Below are 25,597 nucleotides of genomic sequence, written 5' to 3' on the forward strand. Positions count from 1 at the left end.
GGTGTTCCTGTCTGTCAGTAAAAACCAAAAACCTGATTTTGGGCTCTGAAACTTCTGAAACGACGGCTGAAGCGATGACTTCGCTCTCGGTGGGCTGACGTGCAGCGGAGCTCGTGGTTTATGATCGGCGTTGCTAAAATCGGCCTCTTAGTCCTCAACCGTGATGGAGGAGCAGCAGCTCAGCTACAACATGCTGGAGGGTCGCTTCAAACAGCTACAAGGTAAGGAGGAGGAGCCGAGGGTCAGAGGTCGTGGCGGCAGAGGGCGTGGGTTCGGTTTCATGTAACTGGTCAGGGTGGTGGTTCCCAGTTGGGAGGCTGGGACCCTTCAGCGGGTCCTTGAAGGAACTGGATTGGGCACAGGTCTTGGATGTTCTTACCTGCAGACTCGCCGTGCAGCTCGGACCTCGCTGCGCGTCCATGTCTTTCCTGTGTGTATGCGGATCTTTTGCGGTCTTATTGGCTGCTGCACAAACGTGTCAGTATGAGTTCCTGTGTGGCGTGGAATCGCTTCAGCATGTAAATCTCACGGATGTTAAGCAGTTTCTGTCACATGGTGTTGCTCTGCTGCTGCCACTAGGAGGCGCTGGGATGTTTACGCAGTGTTGGTGTGCAGATCTCTCCGCGCCAGGACCCGGACTGGACAGAGCGCATTTGGGCTATAAGTACTTCCTGTGAACTGCCTTCACGGAAACGCCGTGCTGCACGAACACGGTTTAGGAAACATGCTGCAGGGGGCGCCGTGGAGCCAGGCTGGCAGGCCGTAGGTGTTGATGCATAAACTTTATTTGTGTGGAACAATAAACGGAGCCATCACCCAGTCGCTTCGGTGCTCGGGTTCTAAAGCTCCGCCCACAGAGCTCATCACTGCTGTTTTAAAGCGGCATGATTACAGGCGCACCTGGGTGTCTGTGGGCGTGTTGGGCGACCTTCGACCTGCTCCTGGTTAAAGTTTAAGCGCTCACTTTTACTGCTGGGCTCAGTGACATCATCACAGGCTGTCACACCTGCCCGGAGCACAGGTGCACGGGGTTCAGTCCAACTTCCTGGTGTTTCCATGGAAATGTAAGCAGCAGAGCAATGAATAATTCTGCTGGTAACACAAATAATAAAACACTTCCAGAAGAGTTTAGCAAAGACACAAGCACGAGCGTGGCACAGTAAACAGAGGCCCACCTGGTCTCACCTGGTGTCAGTGGTAACCAGTTTAGGCCTGCTGGCTGAAACCAGTCATGACGCTGAACCAAACACTGCGGTTGGCTAGTGGCGCCGTTGCTATCAGCAGCGCAGCGTCTCCACAGAGACAGCGTCAGGTCTGCAGGTCCAACAGCAGCGTCGGAGCCGCAGCATCGCCGGCGTAACCAAACAGGAAACAGGCGGGACAACAGGAGTTTTACTTTGAAGGTTTGAGCTGAGTCGCACATCCACTTCCATCCTCGTGAAGCCCCACCTGTTAGAGGCGATCAGCTGCTCTCAGTTCTGCTCACGTGTTTGCCTGAATCAGCCTGTTTTAGCTCCTCCCCCTTTTGGACAGCCGTCTGTGTGGTGTCGCTGCTTTATTATAATTATTACAGCTGTTGCTGTTTCCTGTCTGTGTGTTTAGAGCAGGTCGCTGCATCAGTGTTCACATGCACCGAACATACAAATACAAACAGCAGGTGGGCGGGGCTTATGTGCCTGATAAGAGTGTGAAAACTCTGATCAGGTGCCCAGACTGAAACGTGTGTGTGTGTGTGTGTGTGTGTGTGTGTGTGTGTGTGTGTGTGTGTGTGTGTGTGTGTGTGTGTGTGTGTGTGTGTGTTGTGCGTGCACAGATGAGCGGGAGGCGGTGCAGAAGAAGACCTTCACTAAGTGGGTGAACTCTCACCTGTCCAGAGTCTCCTGCAGGATCACCGACCTGTACATGGACCTGAGAGACGGACGCATGCTCATCAAACTGCTCGAGGTCCTCTCCGGGGAGAGACTGGTAAAACACACACACACACACACACACACACACACACACACACACACACACACACACACATAAACAGTCCTTGCACTAAAATCAACACCAGAAGAAGAAACCCGGCCTTCACTGATCTGATCAACTGGAACTTCCTGTCCAGGCCGTCAGGATGTCTGATAGAGCGCCCCTGCTCAGCCTGTGGCTGCGAACAGTACTGCAGCTCCTGTAGAGCGAGATGAGGGAGGAGAGACACTTCTATGGGCTTAAATTGTGGCCATAAACGTTTTGTACTTGTAAATCAAATGCGTGTTTGTGAACTAAACTGAAGTTTTGTAGCCTTGTAAAAATAAATTTGTTAGAAAGATTTATGTTTGTGCATCTACAGATCAGTAGATGCGCTCAGGTTCCCTGGATGTGGGAGAGTTTCAACTTACACGTACAAATTTTGACCCGATTTTTCTTCCTGTCAGCTGATTGGCCAATGTCACCTCAATCACAAATTTAACAATCCAATCAGAGCACAGATGGGTTTGGCTGTTGGAGGGGTGCTTTACGGAGCTGCAGGTCCTGGAAGAATAAATGCCTTTTACATGCCAGCCCAGTGTTTTCCTTCATCACCATGAAAACAGTCTGTGTGTGTCCGAGTTCAGTGATTTTGTGTCACAGGTCTACGTGCTTAGACAGAGACCTCCAGAACCTTTCTCTGTGGACCCTGGGGGGGCAGTGTTGTGGACATGACACAGTCTTCACTAGTGGGGATACTTACAAAGCTTTCTGGTTATGAATTAGCATACATGTTTTTATTGAACATTTGAAGAAACAGCAAAAAAAACAGAAACTCTTGTAGAGGACATAAAGTCAGAGATAGAAACGACAGGTGCATCTAGTACAGGTAGAGCTGCTGCACACAGAGCCCAGCAGCCAACGCAACAAATCCTGGATCCTTGGCTTTTAGTTAGCAGTTAGCATTAGCAGCACATCCTGCTCTGATGTGAAAGGACCTTTATGCTGCGCACTGTGACTCACAGCCATGGTCCCGGGTCAGCCCTGACTTTGTGTTAAACTAATCCTAAAGTGATAATGGTGTTTCTAACCACTGATATACCACAACTTTATCCTTTCAACAGCTGCTCAAAGTTAGGGGACCTAGCTGCTATCGGATATTTATATAGTGATTCTCCAGCTTCAAACTGTATCACCCTTCAAGGACCTGCAGCTCCGTAAAGCACCCCTCCAACAGCCAAACCCATCTGTTCTCTGATTGGATTGTTAATCAATCAACCAATCAGCTGACAGGAAGAAAAATCGGGTCAAAATTCGTACATGTAAGTTGAAACTCTCCCACATTCAGGGAACCTGAGCGCAGAGTTTACACGTAGTGTTTTCCTCTGTAAGCAGACCTTCACAGAAACATTTGTAACTCGCGTAAATATTTTTTAAAACACAAAGTCTCATCTGTAGATGCACAAACATAAAATTTTCTAACAAATTTATTTTTACAAGGTTACAAAACTTCAGTTCACAAATACGCATTTGATTTACAAGTACAAAACATTTATGACCACAATTTAAGCCCATATGCTTCTGAGTGTGCTCCGCCCCTTTTGCCCAGATATTTCCAGAGGACGTTTCCTGTGTGTCAGACGATGTCATGTGATGTCACAGCGGTCGGTCATGTGACATAAGTTTCTGGATGAGCTTCCCGAGATTTTTAAAGCGATGCTTTATTTGACGTGCGATCAGAGTAAGTCCACATTCGTGCTCCTGATGACCTCCTGGAGGGTACAGCAGCTCACAGGAAGTGACCTCAGAGTTCAAGCAGGTGTGCCTGACTTCCTGTTTTCCCTCTGAAACATTAACCTGTTTCCGTTTGAGACGGTGGACTTGTTGGCCTCAAGGAAGGCTGTGGTCCAGCTGCTGCGCTTCCTCCCACTTCCTGTAGGCCAGGAACGCCTCGCCGTCCTCCCGGGCCAGGAAGACAAGACGGTGTCTCCACTTCCTGTTATTTTGGAGACGTCAGTGGGAACCAGACACATATCCTTGCTTCAGTGTGTGATTATTGCAGCTTTTATTGTGAAAGTCTGCCCTCACAGGATGTTCATGATTTTGGATCTACACCTGTAGATCACCTGACTCTCTGCTCCTCCGCCTCCAGCCAAAGCCAACCAAAGGGCGGATGCGGATCCACTGTCTGGAGAACGTGGACAAGGCGCTGCAGTTCCTGAAGGAGCAGCGGGTTCACCTGGAGAACATGGGCTCCCACGACATCGTGGACGGAAACCATCGGCTCACGCTGGGCCTCATCTGGACCATCATACTCCGCTTCCAGGTAAGCACGCGTCACAGGTGTGACCTGTTAGAGCACAGACTCAGGAGATTCCTGCAGGGCCACAGGTAAAAACGGCAGACAGGTGGAGGTGTTACTGTTCTTCCTCTTGCCCTCAGATTCAGGACATCAGCGTGGAGACGGAAGACAACAAAGAGAAGCGATCGGCCAAAGACGCCCTGCTGCTGTGGTGTCAGATGAAGACCGCGGGGTGAGGCTCACCTGCAGCACCTGCGTAGTGTCAGTGAGGCCGAGCTCAGGTTAACCTCTGCTTCCTGTCTTCTTCCTCAGGTATCCCAACGTCAACATCCACAACTTCAGCACGAGCTGGAGGGACGGCATGGCCTTCAACGCGCTCATCCACAAACACAGGTAACCCCGTCGTCCAGGTGTGACGATGCGGAGACTCGTCCCTGTGAATAAAGTTTTGTGTTTCTCGTGTTTTCAGGCCTGATTTGATCGATTTTGACAAACTGAAGAAATCCAACGCTCACTACAACCTGCAGAACGCCTTCAACCTGGCGGAGCATCACCTGGGCCTCACCAAGCTGTTGGACCCCGAGGGTAGGGACCGCACGTTTACCTGAGCAGTTCACCTGAACAGTTTGTATTTGAATCTTCTGTTTGTGCTGCAGACATCAGCGTGGACCATCCCGACGAGAAGTCCGTCATCACCTACGTGGTGACCTATTACCACTATTTCTCCAAGATGAAGGCTCTGAAGGTGGAGGGCAAACGTATCGGGAAGGTGAGTCGGCACGACTGAAACTCTCTTTCAGAGGTCACGAACTCCGCTGGCGGCGCCTCATTGTCTTGGTTTTTGCTTCCAGGTTTTGGACAACGCCATCGAGACGGAGAAGATGATCGAGAAATACGAGTCCCTGGCCTCAGACCTGCTGGAGTGGATTGAACAGACCATCATCATCCTCAACAACAGGAAGTTCGCCAACTCTCTGGCAGGAGTCCAGCAGCAGCTACAAGCCTTCAACACCTACCGCACCGTGGAGAAGCCCCCCAAGTAAGAGCGCTGCGCCTCGCCTTCGCTCTGCCTCCAGTAACGCTACCTGAGCTCTCACCTGGTCTCTGTCCCCATCAGGTTCACAGAGAAGGGGAACCTGGAGGTCCTTCTCTTCACCATCCAGAGCAAGATGAGGGCAAACAACCAGAAGGTGTACATGCCCCGCGAGGGGAAGCTCATCTCTGACATCAACAAGGTGGGAGCCGCTCCGAAGCCGTTTACCTGTCGGTCAGAGCCCGTCCCGCCGCTCGCCCAGCAGAACGCAGACTCAATATGTTTCGTCTCCTGTGAACCCGAGTTACACACAGCGTTTGCAGCTGTGCAGCCGAATCCCAGCAGGGCTGTCGTCCTGCTGCTCGCGTCGGGCGCACGTAGTCGGTTTGTCTTCCCCAAATGATCGAGAGTGACGGCCGAGAGTTTTATCAGTACACGAGTTAACCTGATCACAGGAGGAACTCACTCTCTGATCATGTTAGCTGAAAACTGTGCGTCTGGTGTCCGGAGCATTGAAATAAGAGCCTTCGTCTGACACCTGCAGAGTTCCTTCATGGTGCAGAGCAACATGACAGGAAGACGCCAGAGTCGTTCATAAGAACCAGAACGTGCAGTTTGTGAAGGCAGAAGGACCCGTGCACGAAACGTTTCTAGCAGTTTGTTAGAAAAACAGCTGTGAGCGTTTCTGCTGGTCGGGTCCAGGTGACTCAGTCCTGACCTCGCTCTGCACGTTTGTATCTCGCTTGGAGCCGGCGGTGCTGAGGCCGGGCTCGAGTCTTCTCCCGGGCTCGAACCGTGGAGCCGCTTCGGTTACGTGAAATGTGCTTTTGTTACAGATACACGACATTTCTAAGACGGCGTGGACTTGTGTACAGACGGATGTTTGCTGCGATGTTAAACTCTGTGTTTCCGTTAACCCTTTAAGACCTACCATAGAACCAAGTTCGCCAGAGCTTATATTATATTTTTACATGCTGTGGAGCCATTTCTGGGAGCATTTCAAGTTGCTATACATCAATACAACCATTATAGCCCAAATTGTAATAATATGTCTGCATTAAGTGCATAGTAATTACATAAATTGCAAAAAAGTGCAATAAACTACAAAAAAATTAAAATCGTTTTTGTTTTTTTAACATATATTTGTAGTTAGAGAAATTTAAGAGGCTTATCCCTCAAAACTGTGAATACAAAAAAGTTGCACAAACTAGTTTCCCACCACAGGAAATTTATTTTAAGTGTCTTCATAGTTTTATTTTTGAAATACACCAATTTTTATATACTGCAGGAAAAACGAAAATAAGTATTATAGTGCAAATTTGCAAAATAACAGCATATGCATCAAAATAAACTATTTCCAGCAGTGCAATATTAGTCCTCAGCATCCCAGAAACCACACAGAAAGTCATGAAGTCAAACATAAGTTTTAAAAACACCAGTATAGGCTCATAAGGCCCTGATGGTAAAAAACTACATTTCCGCAAAATGACGTCACTTCCGGTTTCGGGCAGGTCATGCGGTCATGTGATAGTTCACGCTGATAGACGTAGGAAGTGTTACAAACAGCTGATCGATCGGCAAAGCGTGTTTCTGGAATATTATGTTTTTGTTGCTGCAAGCGCTTTTATGCAGTTTTTGCAAAGCTATATGTGGAAGGAAACCGTGACCGAGGACAAGCTGATGGCATCAGATGTAAGTACAACTCCTCCGGTTTCATATGCAAAAAAAATATTGCGCTAGCTCACGTGGTTGCAGAGCTATGGGATTTAAAAGTAGTTACGCAAAATGGAGCGTGTCCGCTCCGACCGGCTCTAAAGGGTTAAAACAACTCCTACAGAGACTAAATTTACACGCTGTAAATGCTGCTGCGTGGATTTGATGCTGACTTTGTGATCCTGACAGGCCTGGGAGCGGCTGGAGAAGGCGGAGCATGAGCGCGAGCTGGCTCTGAGGATGGAGCTGATTCGTCAGGAGAAGCTGGAACAGTTGGCCAGGCGCTTTGATCGAAAGGCGGCCATGAGAGAGACCTGGCTCAGCGAAAATCAGAGGCTGGTGTCACAGGTAGGAGGACGCAGCAAATCATGTGACCTGCCCACGTTTCTTCACTCGTGATCTCATGACACGCCGCCGTCTCTTCTCTGTCTCCAGGATAACTTTGGCTTCGACCTTCAGGCCGTCGAGGCCGCCACCAAGAAGCACGAGGCGATCGAAACGGACATCGCCGCATACGAGGAGCGTGTCCAAGCTGTGGTTGCTGTGGCAAAGGAGCTGGAGGCGGAGCGCTACCATGACATCAAACGCATCGCAGCCCGGAAGGACAACGTTATTCGTCTGTGGGAGTATCTGCTGGAGCTGCTGAAGGCCCGCAGGCAGCGGCTGGAGATGAACCTGGGCCTGCAGAGGGTCTTTCAGGAGATGCTCTACATCATGGACTGGATGGACGAGATGAAGGTACCCGAACACGGCACTCGGGGTGGGACGCAGAGAAGGTGTCTGAGCAGAAACGTGATCGTCTGCTTTTGGGTTCTAGATGCTGCTGCTGTCTCAGGATTATGGGAAGCATCTGCTGGGGGTGGAGGACCTGCTCCAGAAACACGCCTTGGTGGAGTCAGACATTGCCATCCAGGCCGACAGGGTGAAGGCGGTCACCGCCAACGCCAACAAGCACTCTGCCAGCAACAGCGGTGAGCAGCAGGCGCCTTTCCTCGCCTCTGAGTTTGATTTGAACTTGAGTATTTTTATCCATTTAATAAGGAGGAGTCTTGTTCCTCCGATAGGTGTACTTTTACATTTTCCCTTCCTTCCTGTCCAGGCTACAAGCCCTGTGACCCACAGGTCATCCAGGACCGGGTGGCCCACCTTGAGTTCTGCTACCAGGAGCTGACTCAGCTCGCCGCAGAGCGACGTGCCCGTCTGGAGGAGTCTCGCCGTCTCTGGAAGTTTTTCTGGGAGATGGCGGAGGAGGAAGGCTGGATCCGTGAGAAGGAGCAGATCCTGTCCTCTCTGGAGCACGGTAAGGACCTGACGGGGGCGCTGCGTCTCCTCAGCCAGCAGCGAGCCCTGGAAGACGAGATGAGCGGCCGTGCCGGCCACCTGCAGCACACCATTGCGGAGGGCCAGGCCATGGTGAAGGCGGGACACTTCGGTGCCACGAAGATCCAAGAGCGAATTTCCGACCTGCAGGCTCAGTGGGCAGCGCTGGAGCAGCTGGCAGCGGTGAGGAAGAAAAGGCTGGAGGAGGCTCTGGCCCTCCACCAGTTCCAGGCAGATGCTGATGACGTAGATGCCTGGATGCTGGACGCCCTGCGCATCGTCTCCAGCGGGGAGACCGGCCACGATGAGTTCTCCACCCAGGCGCTGGCCAGGAAGCACAAAGATGCAGCGGCAGAGGTGGCAAGCTACAGACCGGTCATCGACTCACTCCACGAGCAGGTCGCCTGTCTGCCAAAAGAGGAGGCGGAGTCAGAGGAGGTCCGCGGTCGGCTGACCTGTATCGAGGAGCGCTACAAGGAGGTCGCCGACCTCACCAAGCTGAGGAAGCAGGCGCTTCAGGACGCTTTGTCCCGCTACAAAATGTTCAGCGAGGCCGATGCCTGCGAAGTTTGGATCGATGAGAAGGAGCAGTGGCTGAACAGCATGGAGATCCCGGAAAAACTGGAGGACCTGGAGGTCATACAGCACAGGTGGGATTTGTTTTTGACGCTGTAATTTTTATTGATAGTGTTGTCGCAGTTTAAACACAAACATGTTACATTACAGGCGAAATAACCATGCAAGCACACAGTCAAACAAACAGAACTAAAGCGAACAAAAGGTGTGGGTGCCCATTCTAATCAACTGCCACATGCACACCTGCCTTTACTCCGCATACACACTCCAGCTTATATACTTTTATACAGGCATGCATCAATAGATATACAGAGTTATAGACCTTAAATGTTTTGTTCTTCATTAATTTTCCCTGGTGCTGTATAATGTCCACTTCTCCCACAACGAAAATATCTTCCTTTAATCTGAGAAGTAATTTCTTCCATTGCATAGATTCCTCCAACAACATTTAAGCAGTGTTTTGAAGAAGGCGGATCCAGTTTGTACCAGTTTCTTGTTGTAGCTTTCTTTGCAGCTATCAAGTCGTCGTACATAACATACTCTCTAATATTCCCAAGATATACAGTTTTAAAATCGTGTGGTAATTGATAGCCCAACATATTGCCTATTACAAGAATCACGTTCTTCCAAAAATGATGCAGTTTCAGGTCCCAAACACGTGCGTATGACGAGCTTCCATGTTACCACATCTGCTCCAAACTTGAGTCTGCTTACTTTTGATTTTTGGTGTAAGAAAGAATCGAGTAAGATGTTTCCATCCAAATTCTCTCCAGCATCTTGAGTTAGTCGTGTTCTGGGTTTCACACATATCTAACCAGCACAGGTAGGATTAGTTACACAGCACTGCCTCAGAGCAAACCGAAGGCTCTGCCTCCCATTCTACTTTTAAATACTCTAGGAACAACAAGTAGGCCTGCAGAGCGAGAGCGAAGTGCTCTGATAGGGTGATATGGTACTACAAGGTCATTAAGATAAGATGGGGCCTGATTATTTAAGACCTTGTATGTGAGGAGCAGGATTTTGAATCCTGGATTTAACAGGAAGCCAAAACAGGAGAAATCTGCTCTCTCTTTCTAGTCCCTGTCAGGACTCTTGCTGCAGCATTTTGGATCAGCTGAAGGCTTTTCAGGGAGTTTTTAGGACTTCCTGATAATAATGAATTACAGTCGTCCAGCCTGGAAGTAATAAATGCATGAACTAGTTCTTCAGCGTCACTCTGAGACAGGATATTTCTAACTTTAGAGATGTTGCACAAATGGAAGAACGCAGTCTTACATATTTGTTTAATATGTGCATTGAAGGACTGAAGTGGTCCTAGCACTGAACCCTGTGGAACTCCATAACTAACCTCAGTGTGTGAAGAGGACTCTCCATGATTAGATAGATATGATACAAATGTACTGTGATACACTGCAACACGTGCACTGAAGCATGATGTGTTCTGGCAGGTTTGAGAGTCTTGAGCCGGAGATGAACAGCCAGGCGTCTCGTGTCGCTGTGGTGAACCAGATTGCCAGGCAGCTGATGCACAGCGGTCACCCGAGTGAGAAGGACATTAAGACCCAGCAGGACAAACTCAATAACAGGTATGACCCGACCATCAGGTACAGAGATTCCTACCAAAGAATAACAAAATCAAAAACATTGACCTGTGAGAGTCAGGTGTGGAAGCTGCCGTGATAACCCTCTGCTCTGCCTCCAGGTGGAGCCTGTTCCGTGAGCTTGTGGACCGTAAGAAGGAGTCCCTGAACTCAGCTCTGGGCGTGCAGAACTACCACCTCGACTGCAACGAGACCAAGTCCTGGATCAAAGAGAAGACCAAAGTCATCGAGTCTACCCAGGAGCTGGGCAATGACCTCACAGGGGTCATGGCCCTGCAGCGCAAACTGACCGGCATGGAGCGTGACCTGGCCGCCATCGAGGACAAGCTCAGTGAAATGCACGGCGAAGCCCGGAGGCTGGCAGAAGAGCACCCCGATCAGGCCAACGCCATTACGGGCCGTCTGGCCGAGATCACAGCCGTATGGGAGGAAATGAAGAACACGCTAAAGAACCGAGAGGAGTCTCTGGGTGAAGCCAGGAAACTGCAGCAGTTCTTACGTGAGCTGGACGACTTCCAGTCGTGGTTATCTCGCACTCAGACCGCCATCGCCTCAGAGGACATGCCCAACACGCTTGCCGAAGCAGAGAAGCTGATGGCCCAACATGAAGGCATCAAGAATGAGATCCAGAACTACGAGGAGGACTATCAGAAGATGCGGGACATGGGCGAGATGGTGACACAGGGCCAGACAGACGCTCAGTACATGTTCCTGCGACAACGGTTGCAGGCGCTCGACACCGGCTGGAACGAACTGCACAAGATGTGGGAGAATCGGCAGAACCTGCTGTCGCAGTCCCACGCCTACCAGCTGTTCCTTCGGGATACCAAGCAGGCGGAGGCTTTCCTCAACAGCCAGGTAAATGCCCGATTAACACCTCCTCCCCTTTCTGCTCCTGCCTGTGCTTTAAAAACTCGCCATTTCTCTGTGTCTGCCCCGCAGGAGTACGTCCTGGCTCACACAGAGATGCCCACGACCCTGGAGGGGGCCGAGGCTGCCATCAAGAAGCAAGAGGACTTCATGACCACGATGGACGCCAACGAGGACAAGATTAACGGCGTGGTTGAGGCCGGTAGGCGGTTGGCCAGCGACGGGAACATCAACGGCGATCGAATCCATGAGAAAGTTACCTCCATCGACGACAGGTGCGCCAAAGCTTCACAGCATGTTCGTTCGCTGCAGAAGAACCTTTCTTGCGTTCTCCTCAGCAGACGTAGTCGGTACATTCCCGTGGTTCCACAGGAAGGTGTAGGTGCCACCCTGACCTTCAGCCTTTCCAGTTGTGCAGGATCCGTCAGTGTGATGAAGGGAATCAATGTGTGTTCTTCCCATTTTGTCACTCATCCAAGTGACTTCTTCAGTCTGGAGTCAGTCTTCGGTTTTCAAGTTTTCACTGAAGACGCCAGATGAACAAAATCCACTAGACTAATGAGAAAGCAGCTGTGGAACATAAAGAGCACGTCAAACCATAGCTGTCACCGTGACCCCGGCTCCGGCTGCTGTTTCTGAATCTCTAAATGTTGGGTTTGGTGAGTGTGTGAAGGTCGGTCTTATCTGGGTTTTTTGTTGTGTTTCAGGCACAAGAAGAACAGGGAGGCTGCGGTGGAGCTGCTGATGAGGTTGAAGGACAACCGAGACCTGCAGAAATTCCTGCAAGACTGCCAGGAGGTCAGTCTCTGATACGAAGCCGTGCTTTAGACGCCAAAGGCAAAACGCACTCTCTGAAGCAGGGGCGTCGTCGACAAGCGCAGCGCTGTGGTTCAGACGGCGTCCTGTGATATCATCGCCTGCGTAACACTGTGTTCTGTTCTGTTTGCAGCTGTCTCTGTGGATCAATGAGAAGATGCTCACGGCTCAGGACATGAGCTACGACGAGGCCAGAAACCTGCACAGCAAGTGGTTGAAGCACCAGGCCTTCATGGCCGAGCTGCAGTCCAACAAAGAGTGGCTGGACAAGATCGAGAAGGTACCGCCGTTCGCCTGAGCAGGGCAGCCAATCAGCAGTCACTCCGCTCACACAAAAGATAAACGAGAGCATGCACGACTCACGAGCTGCAACTTTATGCCCGTGTTTGCCTCAGGCAGGTGTTCTCTGAGCTCGCTGCGAGAGAAGCTACTAAAACACATGCTAACGCTGACCGACGGTGCAAAACTGAGCCTAAAATATACAAATTAAACATTTCATCATATAAATGAGACCCCCAGTGACCTTTAACCTGACCCAAGTGTGTCCTGACCTCAGGATGGCACGCTCCTGGTGTCGGAGAAGCCGGAAACGGAGGCGGTGGTGAAGGAGAAGCTGTCGGCACTCCACACCATGTGGGAGGAGCTCGAGTCCACCACGCAGACCAAAGCTCAGTGTCTGTTTGACGCCAACAAGGCCGAGCTGTTCACTCAGAGCTGCGCCGACCTCGACAAGTGGTTGGCCGGCCTCGAGGGCCAGATCCAGTCCGACGACTACGGCAAAGACCTGACGTCCGTCAACATCCTGCTGAAAAAGCAGCAGGTACGTCCTCCACTCACCTGAATGCAGAACAGACAGGTGGACAGCTCAATGTGAGGTTTGATTTTACTCATATATACAGCTATGACACCTGCAACACCACAACAGTAACACACCTGTGAAACCACACCTGCAACACCACAACAGTAACACACCTGTGAAACCACACCTGTAACACCACAACAGTAACACACCTGTGACACACCTGTAACATCACAACAGTAACACACCTGTGAAACCTGTAACACCACAACAGTAACACACCTGTGACACACCTGTGACACACCTGTACCACAACAGTAACACACCTGTAACATCACAACAGTAACACACCTGTGACACCTGTAACACCACAACAGTAACACACCTGTGACACACCTGTAACATCACAACAGTAACACACCTGTGACACCTGTAACACCACAACAGTAACACACCTGTGACACACCTGTAACATCACAACAGTGACACACCTGTGACACACCTGTAACACCACAACAGTGACACACCTGTAACACCACAACAGTGACACACCTGTAACATCACAACAGTGACACACCTGTGACACACCTGTAACACCACAACAGTAACACACCTGTGAAACCTGTAACACCACAACCGTAACACACCTGTAACATCACAACAGTAACACACCTGTGACACACCTGTAACATCACAACAGTAACACACCTGTGACACACCTGTAACATCACAACAGTGACACACCTGTAACACCACAACAGTGACACACCTGTAACACCACAACAGTAACACACCTGTGAAACCTGTAACACCACAACCGTAACACACCTGTAACATCACAACAGTGACACACCTGTAACACCACAACAGTGACACACCTGTAACACCACAACAGTAACACACCTGTGACACACCTGTAACATCACAACAGTAACACACCTGTGACACACCTGTAACACCACAACAGTGACACACCTGTAACACCACAACAGTAACACACCTGTGAAACCTGTAACACCACAACCGTAACACACCTGTAACATCACAACAGTGACACACCTGTAACACCACAACAGTGACACACCTGTAACACCACAACAGTAACACACCTGTGACACACCTGTAACACCACAACAGTGACACACCTGTAACACCACAACAGTAACACACCTGTGACACCTGTAACACCACAACAGTAACACACCTGTGACACACCTGTAACACCACAACAGTAACACACCTGTGAAACCTGTAACACCACAACCGTAACACACCTGTAACATCACAACAGTGACACACCTGTGACACACCTGTAACACCACAACAGTGACACACCTGTAACACCACAACAGTGACACACCTGTAACACCACAACAGTGACACACCTGTGACACACCTGTAACACCACAACAGTGACACACCTGTAACACCACAACAGTAACACACCTGTAACACCACAACAGTGACACACCTGTAACACCACAACAGTAACACACCTGTGACACCTGTAACACCACAACAGTAACACACCTGTGACACCTGTAACACCACAACAGTAACACACCTGTGACACACCTGTAACACCACAACAGTAACACACCTGTGAAACCTGTAACACCACAACCGTAACACACCTGTAACATCACAACAGTAACACACCTGTGACACACCTGTAACACCACAACAGTAACACAGCTGTAACATATCACAGATGTTGTGCAGCTGCAGTTGAACTGCAGTGGTGTGACAGCTGTGCCTCTATGCTTGCAGATGCTGGAGAACCAGGTGGAGGTGCGACAGAGAGAGGTGGTGGAGCTCCAGAGCCAGGTGAAGGCTCTGGGGCAGGAGGTGAAGGACACGGACGAGGTGGACGGGCGAAGGCAGGTGGTGGAAAATAAGTTTCAGGAGCTGCTGGAGCCGCTGCGACGTCGCAGGAACTTCCTGGTTGAGTCCAGAGAGGTTCACCAGTTCAACCGGGATGTCGAGGACGAGATCGTACGTAAAGTTCACACGCCATATTTTCAGGGGCGCCATCGCTCACGCTCACTGTGCTCTCACTCCTTTACAGCTGTGGGTTCAGGAGAGGATCCCTGTGGCCATGTCCACCGACCACGGCCACAACCTGCAGACGGTCCAGCTGCTCATCAAGAAGAACCAGGTAGGACTATGTTTGCCTCGCTCACAGCATGCTCTGTTTGCTGATGACGGTCTGACCTCTGTGGGCGTGAACATCCCCAGACGCTGCAGAAGGAGATCCTGGGCCATCAGCCCCGCATCGATGACATCCTGGAGCGCAGCCAGAGCCTCCTGAAGGAGGAGTCCTCCAACGGGGATGCGATCCGCCTGGCCGACCTGCAGCAGCTGTGGAAGCGGCTGATGGAGGAGGTGGAGCGTCGGCACGGCCGGCTGGAGGAAGCGCACAAAGCCCAGCAGTACTACTTTGACGCCGCCGAGGCCGAGGCCTGGATGAGCGAGCAGGAGCTCTACATGATGTCAGAGGAGAAGGCCAAGGTGAGTGGGCGGGGCTTACATCATACACAGCTTCCTGTGAAAGTCAACTAAATTAAACACTCACATTAGAAGGGTGAGAGCAAAATCATTACCGTGACAACTGTTTGCTCCAATCAGGACGAGCAGAGCGCCGTCACCATGCTAAAGAAGCATCAGATCATGGAGCAGGCGGTGGAGGACTACGCCGAGGCCGTCCACCAGCTGTCCAAGACCAGCAGAGGGCTGGTGGCCAACGGACACCCGGAGAGGTGAGCCGCTTTTAGTGACATCACACCTGCATCACATGACAGGAAGCAGTCAGACAACATCAGGAAGCCAGCTGCGACACTTCCTGTCTGTCGCTACATCAGTGTGAGTAGTTTAACTGTGTGTGTGTGTGTGTGTGTGTGTGTGTCAGCGAGCGGATCAGCATGCGTCAGTCTCAGGTGGATAAGCTCTATGCCGGCTTGAAGGACTTGTCGGAGGAGAGGCGGGGCAAACTAGATGAGAGGCTCCGCCTCTTCCAGCTGAATCGAGAGGTGGACGACCTCGAGCAGTGGATCGCCGAGCGCGAGGTGGTGGCCGGGTCACACGAGCTAGGACAGGACTACGAGCATGTCACCGTGCGTACCGATTGTACTTCCTCTGAGTGTACTCTGTCAAGTATTACATACTGACCTATGATCCCTGCCCGCTGCTCAGATGCTGCAGGAACGTTTCCGGGAGTTTGCCCGGGACACCGGGAACATTGGACAGGAGCGCGTGGACGCCGTGAACCGGCTGGCAGACGAGCTGATCAACGCCGGGCACAGCGATGCGGCCACGGTGGCGGAGTGGAAGGACGGGCTAAACGAGGCCTGGGCCGACCTGCTGGAGCTCATCGACACCAGGACGCAGATCCTCGCCGCCTCCTTCGAGCTCCACAAGTTCTACCACGACGCCAAGGAGATCCTGGCACGCATCCTGGACAAGCAGAAGAAGCTTCCGGAGGAAGTGGGCCGGGACCAGAACACGGTGGAGACGCTGCAGAGGATGCACACCACCTTTGAACATGACATCCAGGCCCTGGGAACACAGGTCAGTGTGGGGACACTGGTTTTATTGGGAGTCACTTGGGCACAGCTTTTTTTGGGGGGGGGGGGGGGGGGGGGGGTTTGTATCTGAGGTGTGCAGACAGAGCCCAGCGCTCTCAGAGAGCGCCGGGCTCTCTGAGCACGTTATTTCCAGCCAGAAACCAGCCACAGCTTCCTGTTCAGCTGATCAGCCGTTTAAAGGTCACGTGACTTAAGAATTACCAGACATGTAAACTCCCACGCAGGTCACCTTTCCTTATTAGGCGATTTAAAGTCAGAGCACCTGACTGAAACATGCAGGTGTACGTGTTATGACCTTTGACCCTGTGTTGCAGGTGAGGCAGCTGCAGGAGGATGCGGGGCGCCTGCAGTCGGCGTATGCCGGAGACAAAGCAGACGACATCCAGCGCAGGGAAAGCGAGGTGCTGGAGGTGTGGCGGAGTCTGCTGGAGGCGTGTGATGGACGCCGGCTCCGCCTCCTCGATACCGGGGACAAGTTTCGGTTCTTCAGCATGGTCCGAGACCTGATGCTGTGGATGGATGACGTGATCCGGCTCATCGAGGCCCAGGAAAACCCCAGGTAGGTCCGTGTGCTGCACAATGGTGGATCCTCGCCTCACAGCGGCCTCGCTAACAAAGACGTTTGTGTGTCCAGAGACGTTTCGTCGGTGGAGCTGTTGATGAACAACCACCAGGGTATCAAGGCGGAGATCGACGCCCGCAACGACAGCTTCACGGCCTGCATTGAGCTCGGGAAGGCTTTGCTGGCCAGGAAGCACTACGCTTCAGAGGAGGTGAGCTGAGACACTGATGGCCGCTCAGGTGATTGTCAGCTGACGAGCTGAAACACAGACTGAGAGAAGAGAAGGAAAAAGGTGCTGAATCAAGAAAAGAAAGTTTAATGACCAACAAAAGAATTGTTAAAGTTAAAGTAATGATGAAATTTGGAAAATGAAAAGAATCCAAAAATAATAAACCCTGGTCTGTGTACAGCCATGGGCAGACGTTTCATCCACTGGTCACAGGGAGCAATGCCCGGTTGTTTTGGGTTTTAATGGTGCAGTGCTCTTATTTTGAAAGCCTCACCTTTACTAGGACAAACACACCTGGGTCACCAAAGTCAAACAGCCAAACAGGCACGACAGAGGCAAATAAAATCAGGGTTGAACTGCAGTCTGTAAAGTCTATAAATAAAGCTGAGACTGAAAGGAGCTGAAAATATTTTCCAGATTAAAGAGAGGCTGCTGCAGCTCACCGACAAGAGGAAGGAGATGATTGACAAGTGGGAGGACCGATGGGAGTGGCTGCGACTGAGTAAGGCTTACTTCCTGTTTACCGTCCACATGAAACATCCAATTAAAATGATGATCAAGAGGCTGAAAGGTCATAGGTCAGTGCTGACTCATCACTGCAGGGTACTACAGTGATGAGTCAGCACTGATGAAGACTCCCCAGGCTCTTGCCCTCCTTTAACGAACCCGACTGACCAATCAGGACACGCTTCAGTTACGCTCAGAGAACAGCTTAGAGTCTGCATCTGTGTGCACGATGTCTTCACCTGACAGCTGCAGGAACTGTTCTCACTGATCCTCAAAGAGCAAAACATCAACCAGCAGTTTGTGAGACAGACACAGCAGAACAAACAGCCACAAAGATACAAAAAGACCAGAAAGATACAAAAAGACCAGAAAGATACAAAAAGACCAGAAAGATACAAAAAGTCCTGGGGCCCGTTCTTCGTACCGCGCTAAGTGAGTTAGCTGGATGAGATTGTTGACGATTTCGCGTGATCCTGGATCGTTCGGTTCCCCGAAGCTCATCCGGGACTTGCTGTCATAGCAACAGAGCCGTAAGCGTAAACCTGCTCGGGAGCAGGTTTACTTTATGTAAACAGGATTAGATCGCGGCCACGCAGGTATGTCCGCTTCATTTATATGAAAGCAACAGCGATAAATAAATAACATCAATGTAACTAAAGATAATGCAGCACCTGATCCTTTTATTGATGTCACACAGATACATACAGGTCATTTCCTAAAAAAGGGAAATGTACTATTAACATTCTATTACATGTATGTGATTATTACAGATGTAATTCATATTTCACAGTAGTAATTGTAAATTACTTCGTGTAATCAAGATGAGAGACCACGGCTATAAAAGCCAAGGTGGATTTGGGAAGTCTGTCGCAGCCATGTCCTGTCCGTATACGCGAGCAACCCATTGAGGAAGGTGCAAGATTGATAAGGAGAGTCCTCAGAATTCAGCGTATATTGCGGGACAGACAGGATCCTTTAGCTCAGCGCGACAGTGTGCTCATAGAGAGATATCGATTTTCCCGTGAGGATATTATTTACTTAACCAACTTGTTGACGAGGGGGTGCAGGACCACCACCTGTCTTTTTTTGCTCTGCCCTTTTCTTGGTTGCTGTTATAAACAAACAGATTATTTCAGGCTCTCTTTCCAAGAGACTAAAAGCAATATAAGTGATAAATATTACCATTCTGTAGAATATTCTTATATTTCACTTTTACTTGTTCCCATGTTCTAGTGGGTCCTGTTGTGGCTCTAATGTGAAAGAGGATATAATATAATATAATAAATTTACCCTACCGCCTACTGGTGTTGGCCAGAGGGGCCGATGGCGCGATATGGCAGCCTGGCTTCTGTCAGTCTGCCCCAGGGCAGCTGTGGCTACACCTGTAGCTGCCTCCACCAGTGTGTGAATGTGAGAGTGAATGAATAGTGGCATTGTAAAGCGCTTTGGGTGCCTTGAAAAGTGCTATATAGATCCAATCCATTATTATTGTTATTATTAAATTACTTACGAGTTTAATTTGTCAGCAACTTTCTGCCAGCCCTCTCTCCTTGCTTTTGCAGCCTTTGCAGTGTTCCCTTGTGTTCTGATTAAACTCTGAAACTCCTGAAATCCCTCACTCAAGAGTTCTTGCTCTGCTGCCGGAAAATACCGAGCGCGCTCCTTCGACATTTTCGCCGACCAATCAGAGGGTTGCCGATCAATGTTTCTACTATCGATGCGTAGCCCCTTTTACGACACCCAGTGATCTCACATTACTTCATCCAGCTGTACTAATCGTCAACAACAGGTGTGTTCGGAGAACCGGATTAGCGAGCTCACGGTTAGCGCGATGGTTTGGTCTTGGATGTAGTAAGCGAGGTACGAAGAACGGGCCCCAGAAAGATACAAAAAGACCAGAAAGATACAAAAACGGCAACAAAGATACAAAAAGACCAGAAAGACACAAAAACGCCACAAAGACAGAAAACGACCACGCTTAAAGGCTTTGCTGTGGAGCCTCGTGATAGGTCACACTCCTGTAGAAACACCTGCACACCTCTCACCTTGCCATCCTCTGTATGACACGTTGAGCCTGCAGTCGCGTTGATAAGTTCAGTCATAAAATCTTCCTCTCTCTTCCTCAGTCCTGGAGGTCCACCAGTTCTCTCGGGACGCTGGCGTGGCCGAGGCCTGGCTGCTGGGTCAGGAGCCCTACCTGTCCAGCAGGGAGCTGGGCCAGAGCGTGGACGAGGTCGAGAAGCTCATCAAACGCCACGAAGCCTTCGAGAAGTCCGCCGCCACCTGGGAGGAGCGCTTCTCCGCCCTGGAGAGACTGACTACGGTGAGGGTGGGGTAGCCGGATAGGGTGATGAGGAGGAATGTGATGATGATGATGATGATGATGTTTACACGTGTCTTCCAGCTGGAACTGCTGGATGTGAGGAGGCAGCAGGAGGAGGAGGAGAGGAGGAGGAAGCCACCATCTCCAGAGCCTGTGGAAGTTCAGCAGGAGGAGGCGCAGCAGAGGTGAAAGCGCCGCAAATGTGTCATAACGCTCACCACGTAAGTAAAAGCGTGACAATAACGAGTGTGTGTGTGTTTCTGCAGCGCCGTCACTCAGAACGGACCGCCCTCGGACCAGGATTCTCCCAGGGTCAGTAAACTTTAACCTTTATGCCTCCGGCGGTGGCGCACGCCACACGCTTCACCTTTGTTTTCTTCTTAAAGTGTATTTACAGCTAATATTTCTTCTTCTGTGGTGTTAAACTGAATCTGCTGCTGCTTAACCCCACCTGTGCAGGACGGCGTGGAGGACGGAGAGCTGGTGAACGGTGTTGGTGAACGGAGCTCCAAAGAGCCGAGCCCCGCCCCCTCGCCCACCTCTGGCAGGAAGGTTAAAAGTCAGTCGACCACACTGCCCACCAAGAACCGGGACTCCAGCTCGCCCCAGGAGGGACTGCTGCACCGCAAACACGAGTGGGAGGGCCACAACAAGAAGGCTTCCAACAGGTGAGCTCCACGCCCCACAGGAAGTGCCTCGCACGCAGCTACGTCACCTGACCCGTCACCTGACCCCACTGCTGTGTGATTCGCAGGTCGTGGCACAACGTGTACTGCATCATCAACAACAAAGAAATGGGTTTCTACAAGGACGGCAAGGCGGCGAGCCAGGGCGTGCCGTACCACAACGAGCTCCCCATCAGCCTGAAGGACGCCACGTGTGACGTCGCCTCGGACTACAAGAAGAAGAAACACGTCTTCAAACTCAGGTACCGAGCGCAGCAGGAAGTCAGGTGTAGTCTGGACACAAGTTGAACACGTCTCACATTAAACGCCGCCGCTGGTCGCAGCGTCTCCGTGAAGCTGGAAAGTTCCAGTTTGTTTGAACAAATATTCTTAGAATATAATAAAGTAGTCAACATCACAGTGATGATGTCACAGAACCTCTGATGTGATGTGTCAGGTGTGCTGGGCGCACTTCCTGGTTCTGTTAAAGCTGCACGAGAAAAAACTACAGCTTTGATTTGAGGTCACCTGTCCACAAAGGCCTCACCTGTCGTGGCCGAGCCAATCAAACTCCAGATCTCATTTTTGATGTAACGATCAGCTGATTTTACTGTTTCACAGTGTTAGGTTTATATTGATGGATTGTCATTTATGCTTAGAAATATATAATCAATTGTATAATGATAGAGGTCTGATCCTCAGTAGTCTGCAAAGACTCTGTGAGCCTTCCAGAGTGTTCTGGCACACGCACATCCTAAGGTCATGAGCGAGGTCGTACCTTCTCTTTCTGATTGATGGTATAGGAGGACACCTACTCTGTATCTGTTTAAGTATAAGAGCCCTTTGTTTAGGGGACCGCTGGACTCCTGGCACCGGCTTTTTAAGGAGGCGTTCACAGGGCCACATCTTGACCCACACATACATACACACACCCACATTCACACACACTCATACCTACACGTATGCATAGACTCTTTGTTCACATGCATGCCTGTGTAAGATGTCATATGTTAATGGGCCTATGCATATTCATGTAACCACAATAAAGAGCAGTGCTACGGGGGAGCTGACTGAGAGCGACTGGGGGGTTCGAGCAGCAGGAACAGCGCTCGTCTCGTCCTCCCCCTCGTGCACGAGCTCACACAGAGCTCTGCCTGCTGTCCAACGCTGTTGCCATTGTAGCAGAATTGTCTCTGATTGTTCCAGCAATAGGTCTGTGCTAGACAAGCCTCTCACACAGCGTCAGAGCTAGACGCAGCGTACGCAACAAAAACACATGTAGACGTTGTCGCACGCACGCACGCACACGCACAGACGCACACACATGAACAGACATGCACAGACACACGCACACACATGCACGCACAGACGCACATGCACACACACACACAGACGCACACACATGCACACACACAGACACACAGACACAGACGCACATGCACACACACAGACACACAGACACAGACACACACACACACAGACACGCACAGACGCACACACATGCACACACACACAGACACACAGATAAACACACACACACACACACAGACACACACACACACACACACACAGACACACAGATAAACACACAGACACACACACACACACACACACACACACACACACACACACACAGATAAACACACACACACACACACACACACACAGATAAACACACACACACACAGACACACACACACACACACACACACACACACACACACAGATAAACACACACACACACAGACACACACACACACACACACACAGATAAACACACACACACACACACACACACACACACACACACACACACACAGACGCACACACATGCACACACACGCACAGACGCACACACACATGAACAGACAGACAGACACACGCACACAGACAGGCACAGACACACACGCACACAGACATTGTGAGTGTTACAACAACCACCTGACATGTTTTATTGTTTGACAGCATCCCGTTACCATGGTTACTCACCAACACATTTCTCAGCCGCAACATTAGGACGCAGCTCCGCCTCCTTTGCCTCATTTTTTTGTTAGCCCAATCACAGCTGCAGCCTGCAGGAACTGATGCTGTGATTGGTTGTCAGGGTGATGGTCGTTCAGACTTCGCCCGGTGACCGTCATTGGTCCAAAGAACGCTGATCACCTGAGCGCTTAAACACACCTGGATGTGTATCTCAGCACAGCCGGCACTTTAACCTTTGACCTTTGACCTGAGGCTTGGTTTGGTGCGTTTGTACGGTTCCTCCACTCACGCCTGTCTTCCTCTCGCTCTTTCAGAATCACCGATGGAAACGAATACCTGTTCCAAGCCAAAGACGAGGTGAGTTTGATTTTTGCTCAGATTTGTGGAAGCGCTCGCCTGTGTGGCGTTCCTGCTTAACTGCTTACGTGCCTCCGCAGGAGGAGATGAGTACCTGGATCCAGGCCATCCTGAACGCCGGCGCCGCAGACCGCTCTGACATCCAGGGCAGCAGCCCTGGCACGCCTGCCTCCGGGCGTGCTCATACGCTGCCGGCCACCGTCACGCTCACCACCGAGTCGAGCCCCGGAAAGCGCGAGAAGGACAAAGACAAAGACAAGGAGAAGCGCTTCAGCCTGTTCAGCAAGAAGAAGCAGTAGAGCGCGGCAGCGAGACGCTTTGGCGAAACCGCCCAGGTGCTCTGACGCACCCATCGCCACATTTACAGGCGCCTCATTTCTCATGGGCCGCCATCAGCCGGGGAGAACTGGAGGCCGCCTCAGAGCGCCGCCAGCTTCCTGAAGATCGACTTGGAGCGGGTGAAACCGCCGCCTCTCTGAGGCTGGCGAGCCTCAGTCCTCCCCGCTGAATGGTTCACCTTTAAAATCGGCCAATCCCAGAGACTGAGGCGGTGGAGACGAGGAGCAAAGGAGCGTTTCGCCAAAGCCCGCTGTCGCCTCGTTTTTGTGCGTTCTGCATTTTTGTTCGCGTGTCGGTCATTTGGCGGCGAGTCGGAGTGCCTGATGTAACGCCGCGTCATCGTTGGCGAATGAGGCCGCTGTCGCCGTGTGCATTACCGGCCGTGACATCATCACTGCATCTCGCTCTTTCTTTGATGACATCATCAGGGACCACACGCTAATGTTCTGTTATTGTTTGTTTTTTATTCTCTGAAATTTGTTATTTTTCTATTTTTTGTCGTTTCCTCGTCACAGACGCCGTTTCCTGCCGCGGAGAAATTGGACCAACAGTGCATTTCATTCCAATAATTTCTGTTTTCGTTTCTCTGCAGCCATGTTGTTTTTGTCAGACAGCCCAATCGCCTTCAAGGAGGTGGTGATTTAGAAACGTCCACCTGCATGCTTCATCAGGCTCCGACCTGAGCGCGAAACTGCGACTTCCTCCTTTTGTATCTCTGGTCAGGTGGTGTCGGCGAGGGCGGAGGGAGCTCGCCGTCCCGCCGACGGGAGCGAGGTCTAGACTGGTGAAGGTTGCTTGCTCGTCATCGGCTCTTCGCACCACGCTGATTTCTGCTCTTTGATACCCGTGCTGCCCCGTCACTGTAGATCTATCGTAGCGAACATGTATGGAAGCCCCGCCGTCGTCCTGCACAATCAGAGCTGCACCAATAGGAATGAAGACGCTCGCCGATATTTAGCCGACCTTCGATCATTACAGCTTCTCATGTATGAACCTGCACCTGTAGACTTACAGCTCTCTGTCACATATGTGTGATGTCATTAAAGCTTTTAACCTTTACTCAGTAGCTTCCTGTTGTCTTTGCACGTGCTCAGTTAGAAACCCGCACAAACCCGAGGCCCCCCCTTCCCCATCTGTGTCTGCCTCTGTGGTGTGTGTGTGTGGGGGGGGGGGAGGCTGGTCCCTGGTTTAATGCTGGGGGCGGTCCCTTTTTAAATCTCCAGGTCCACTGAAGTTTTCATTGGTTGTGGCCTGCAGGTGTTAGAGCAAACAGGTGAGTTACAGATATAGTTCCTGCCCAGTGATGACGCTCATTGGAGGGTTCAGGTAAATCTCGCCTAACGTGGCATGGATGCAGTGAGCTGCTCGTTAAAAACACTACAACCCCCAGCATGCACTGCGGCTGTACGCTGACCGTACCTGCTCAGAGGCGGGAAGCTCGCGGAGGTGTCCGCGAGGGAAACCGGAAGCTGTGACCTTCAAAAGAAAACGGAGGATTGTGGGAAAAAAAATCGGATTAAGCGTGCAGAGAGCTCAGAGGTGTTTGTTCATCACGGAGAAAAACGGGGAAGAGCAGGTCACTACTCACTGCGCCTGCGTGCAGAAAACTGCGGACCTTAATCCTCAGCACACCTGTGAGTGCTGGTTCACACTGACTTTAGAGTACAGCTGTGTTTTCCTACAAACATTTAGATGTCTGTGCAGGTAAAGGTTTTTTCAGAAATAAAAGACTAAAAAATAAAAGTCTTTATGTTGTGAATAAACATGTCAAATTCATAACTGGATGAAACTGAGATTTTTTTTAAAAGGTGCTGATGTGTGCACGCCTCCCTGTCGAGGGCTGCAGAACTGCTGCAGAATCTGAACCAGACTCCTGCATGAGCTGCAGTCACGTGATTGGACTCGCACCTGCAGATGCACATCGGCTGCATGCGCACGCTGCTGACCAAGTTTCAGGTGGTGACCTCCAGGTGACCTCAGACCAGACAAGGTTGTCCATAGTCTGGGAGCTGCTGGTTGGAGGACTGGTTGCTGTTGGGTCATTGCGTGTATTGAACCACATGAAGGC

At 50.9% G+C, this 25,597-nt stretch overlaps 1 protein-coding gene and 1 pseudogene across 2 annotated transcripts in view; one reads left to right on the forward strand and one right to left on the reverse strand.

Annotated features, from left to right (window-relative positions):
* Window positions 1-24,588, forward strand: part of LOC146668949 (spectrin beta chain, non-erythrocytic 1-like) — a 32,971-nt gene extending 8,383 nt beyond the window's left edge. For both annotated transcript variants that reach the window (XM_085408260.1, XM_085408261.1), the window contains 34 exons: window positions 1,814-1,965; window positions 4,103-4,276; window positions 4,393-4,484; window positions 4,565-4,645; window positions 4,722-4,837; window positions 4,909-5,021; window positions 5,104-5,291; window positions 5,370-5,487; window positions 7,188-7,346; window positions 7,434-7,736; window positions 7,816-7,969; window positions 8,098-8,968; window positions 10,343-10,480; window positions 10,597-11,353; window positions 11,438-11,640; window positions 12,073-12,163; window positions 12,315-12,461; window positions 12,738-13,001; window positions 14,751-14,975; window positions 15,049-15,138; window positions 15,219-15,491; window positions 15,609-15,739; window positions 15,889-16,093; window positions 16,173-16,547; window positions 16,879-17,123; window positions 17,199-17,337; window positions 17,773-17,857; window positions 19,989-20,185; window positions 20,267-20,370; window positions 20,452-20,497; window positions 20,645-20,853; window positions 20,940-21,113; window positions 23,148-23,190; window positions 23,271-24,588. In XM_085408260.1, the coding sequence (XP_085264386.1) occupies window positions 1,814-1,965; window positions 4,103-4,276; window positions 4,393-4,484; window positions 4,565-4,645; window positions 4,722-4,837; window positions 4,909-5,021; window positions 5,104-5,291; window positions 5,370-5,487; window positions 7,188-7,346; window positions 7,434-7,736; window positions 7,816-7,969; window positions 8,098-8,968; window positions 10,343-10,480; window positions 10,597-11,353; window positions 11,438-11,640; window positions 12,073-12,163; window positions 12,315-12,461; window positions 12,738-13,001; window positions 14,751-14,975; window positions 15,049-15,138; window positions 15,219-15,491; window positions 15,609-15,739; window positions 15,889-16,093; window positions 16,173-16,547; window positions 16,879-17,123; window positions 17,199-17,337; window positions 17,773-17,857; window positions 19,989-20,185; window positions 20,267-20,370; window positions 20,452-20,497; window positions 20,645-20,853; window positions 20,940-21,113; window positions 23,148-23,190; window positions 23,271-23,489 (6,881 nt within the window). In that variant the 3' untranslated portion in view covers window positions 23,490-24,588. The remainder of the gene's footprint in view (window positions 1-1,813; window positions 1,966-4,102; window positions 4,277-4,392; window positions 4,485-4,564; window positions 4,646-4,721; window positions 4,838-4,908; window positions 5,022-5,103; window positions 5,292-5,369; window positions 5,488-7,187; window positions 7,347-7,433; window positions 7,737-7,815; window positions 7,970-8,097; window positions 8,969-10,342; window positions 10,481-10,596; window positions 11,354-11,437; window positions 11,641-12,072; window positions 12,164-12,314; window positions 12,462-12,737; window positions 13,002-14,750; window positions 14,976-15,048; window positions 15,139-15,218; window positions 15,492-15,608; window positions 15,740-15,888; window positions 16,094-16,172; window positions 16,548-16,878; window positions 17,124-17,198; window positions 17,338-17,772; window positions 17,858-19,988; window positions 20,186-20,266; window positions 20,371-20,451; window positions 20,498-20,644; window positions 20,854-20,939; window positions 21,114-23,147; window positions 23,191-23,270) is intronic.
* On the reverse strand, window positions 13,015-14,623 carry LOC146668951 (uncharacterized; annotated as a pseudogene).
* Window positions 24,589-25,597: the final 1,009 nt, after the last annotated feature.

Source organism: Rhamphochromis longiceps, linkage group LG6 (assembly GCF_057381845.1).
Source record: "Rhamphochromis longiceps isolate RC_006_pf linkage group LG6, R_longiceps_female_GT1.1, whole genome shotgun sequence".
In the NCBI taxonomy this organism is placed as follows: Eukaryota; Metazoa; Chordata; class Actinopteri; order Cichliformes; family Cichlidae; genus Rhamphochromis; species Rhamphochromis longiceps.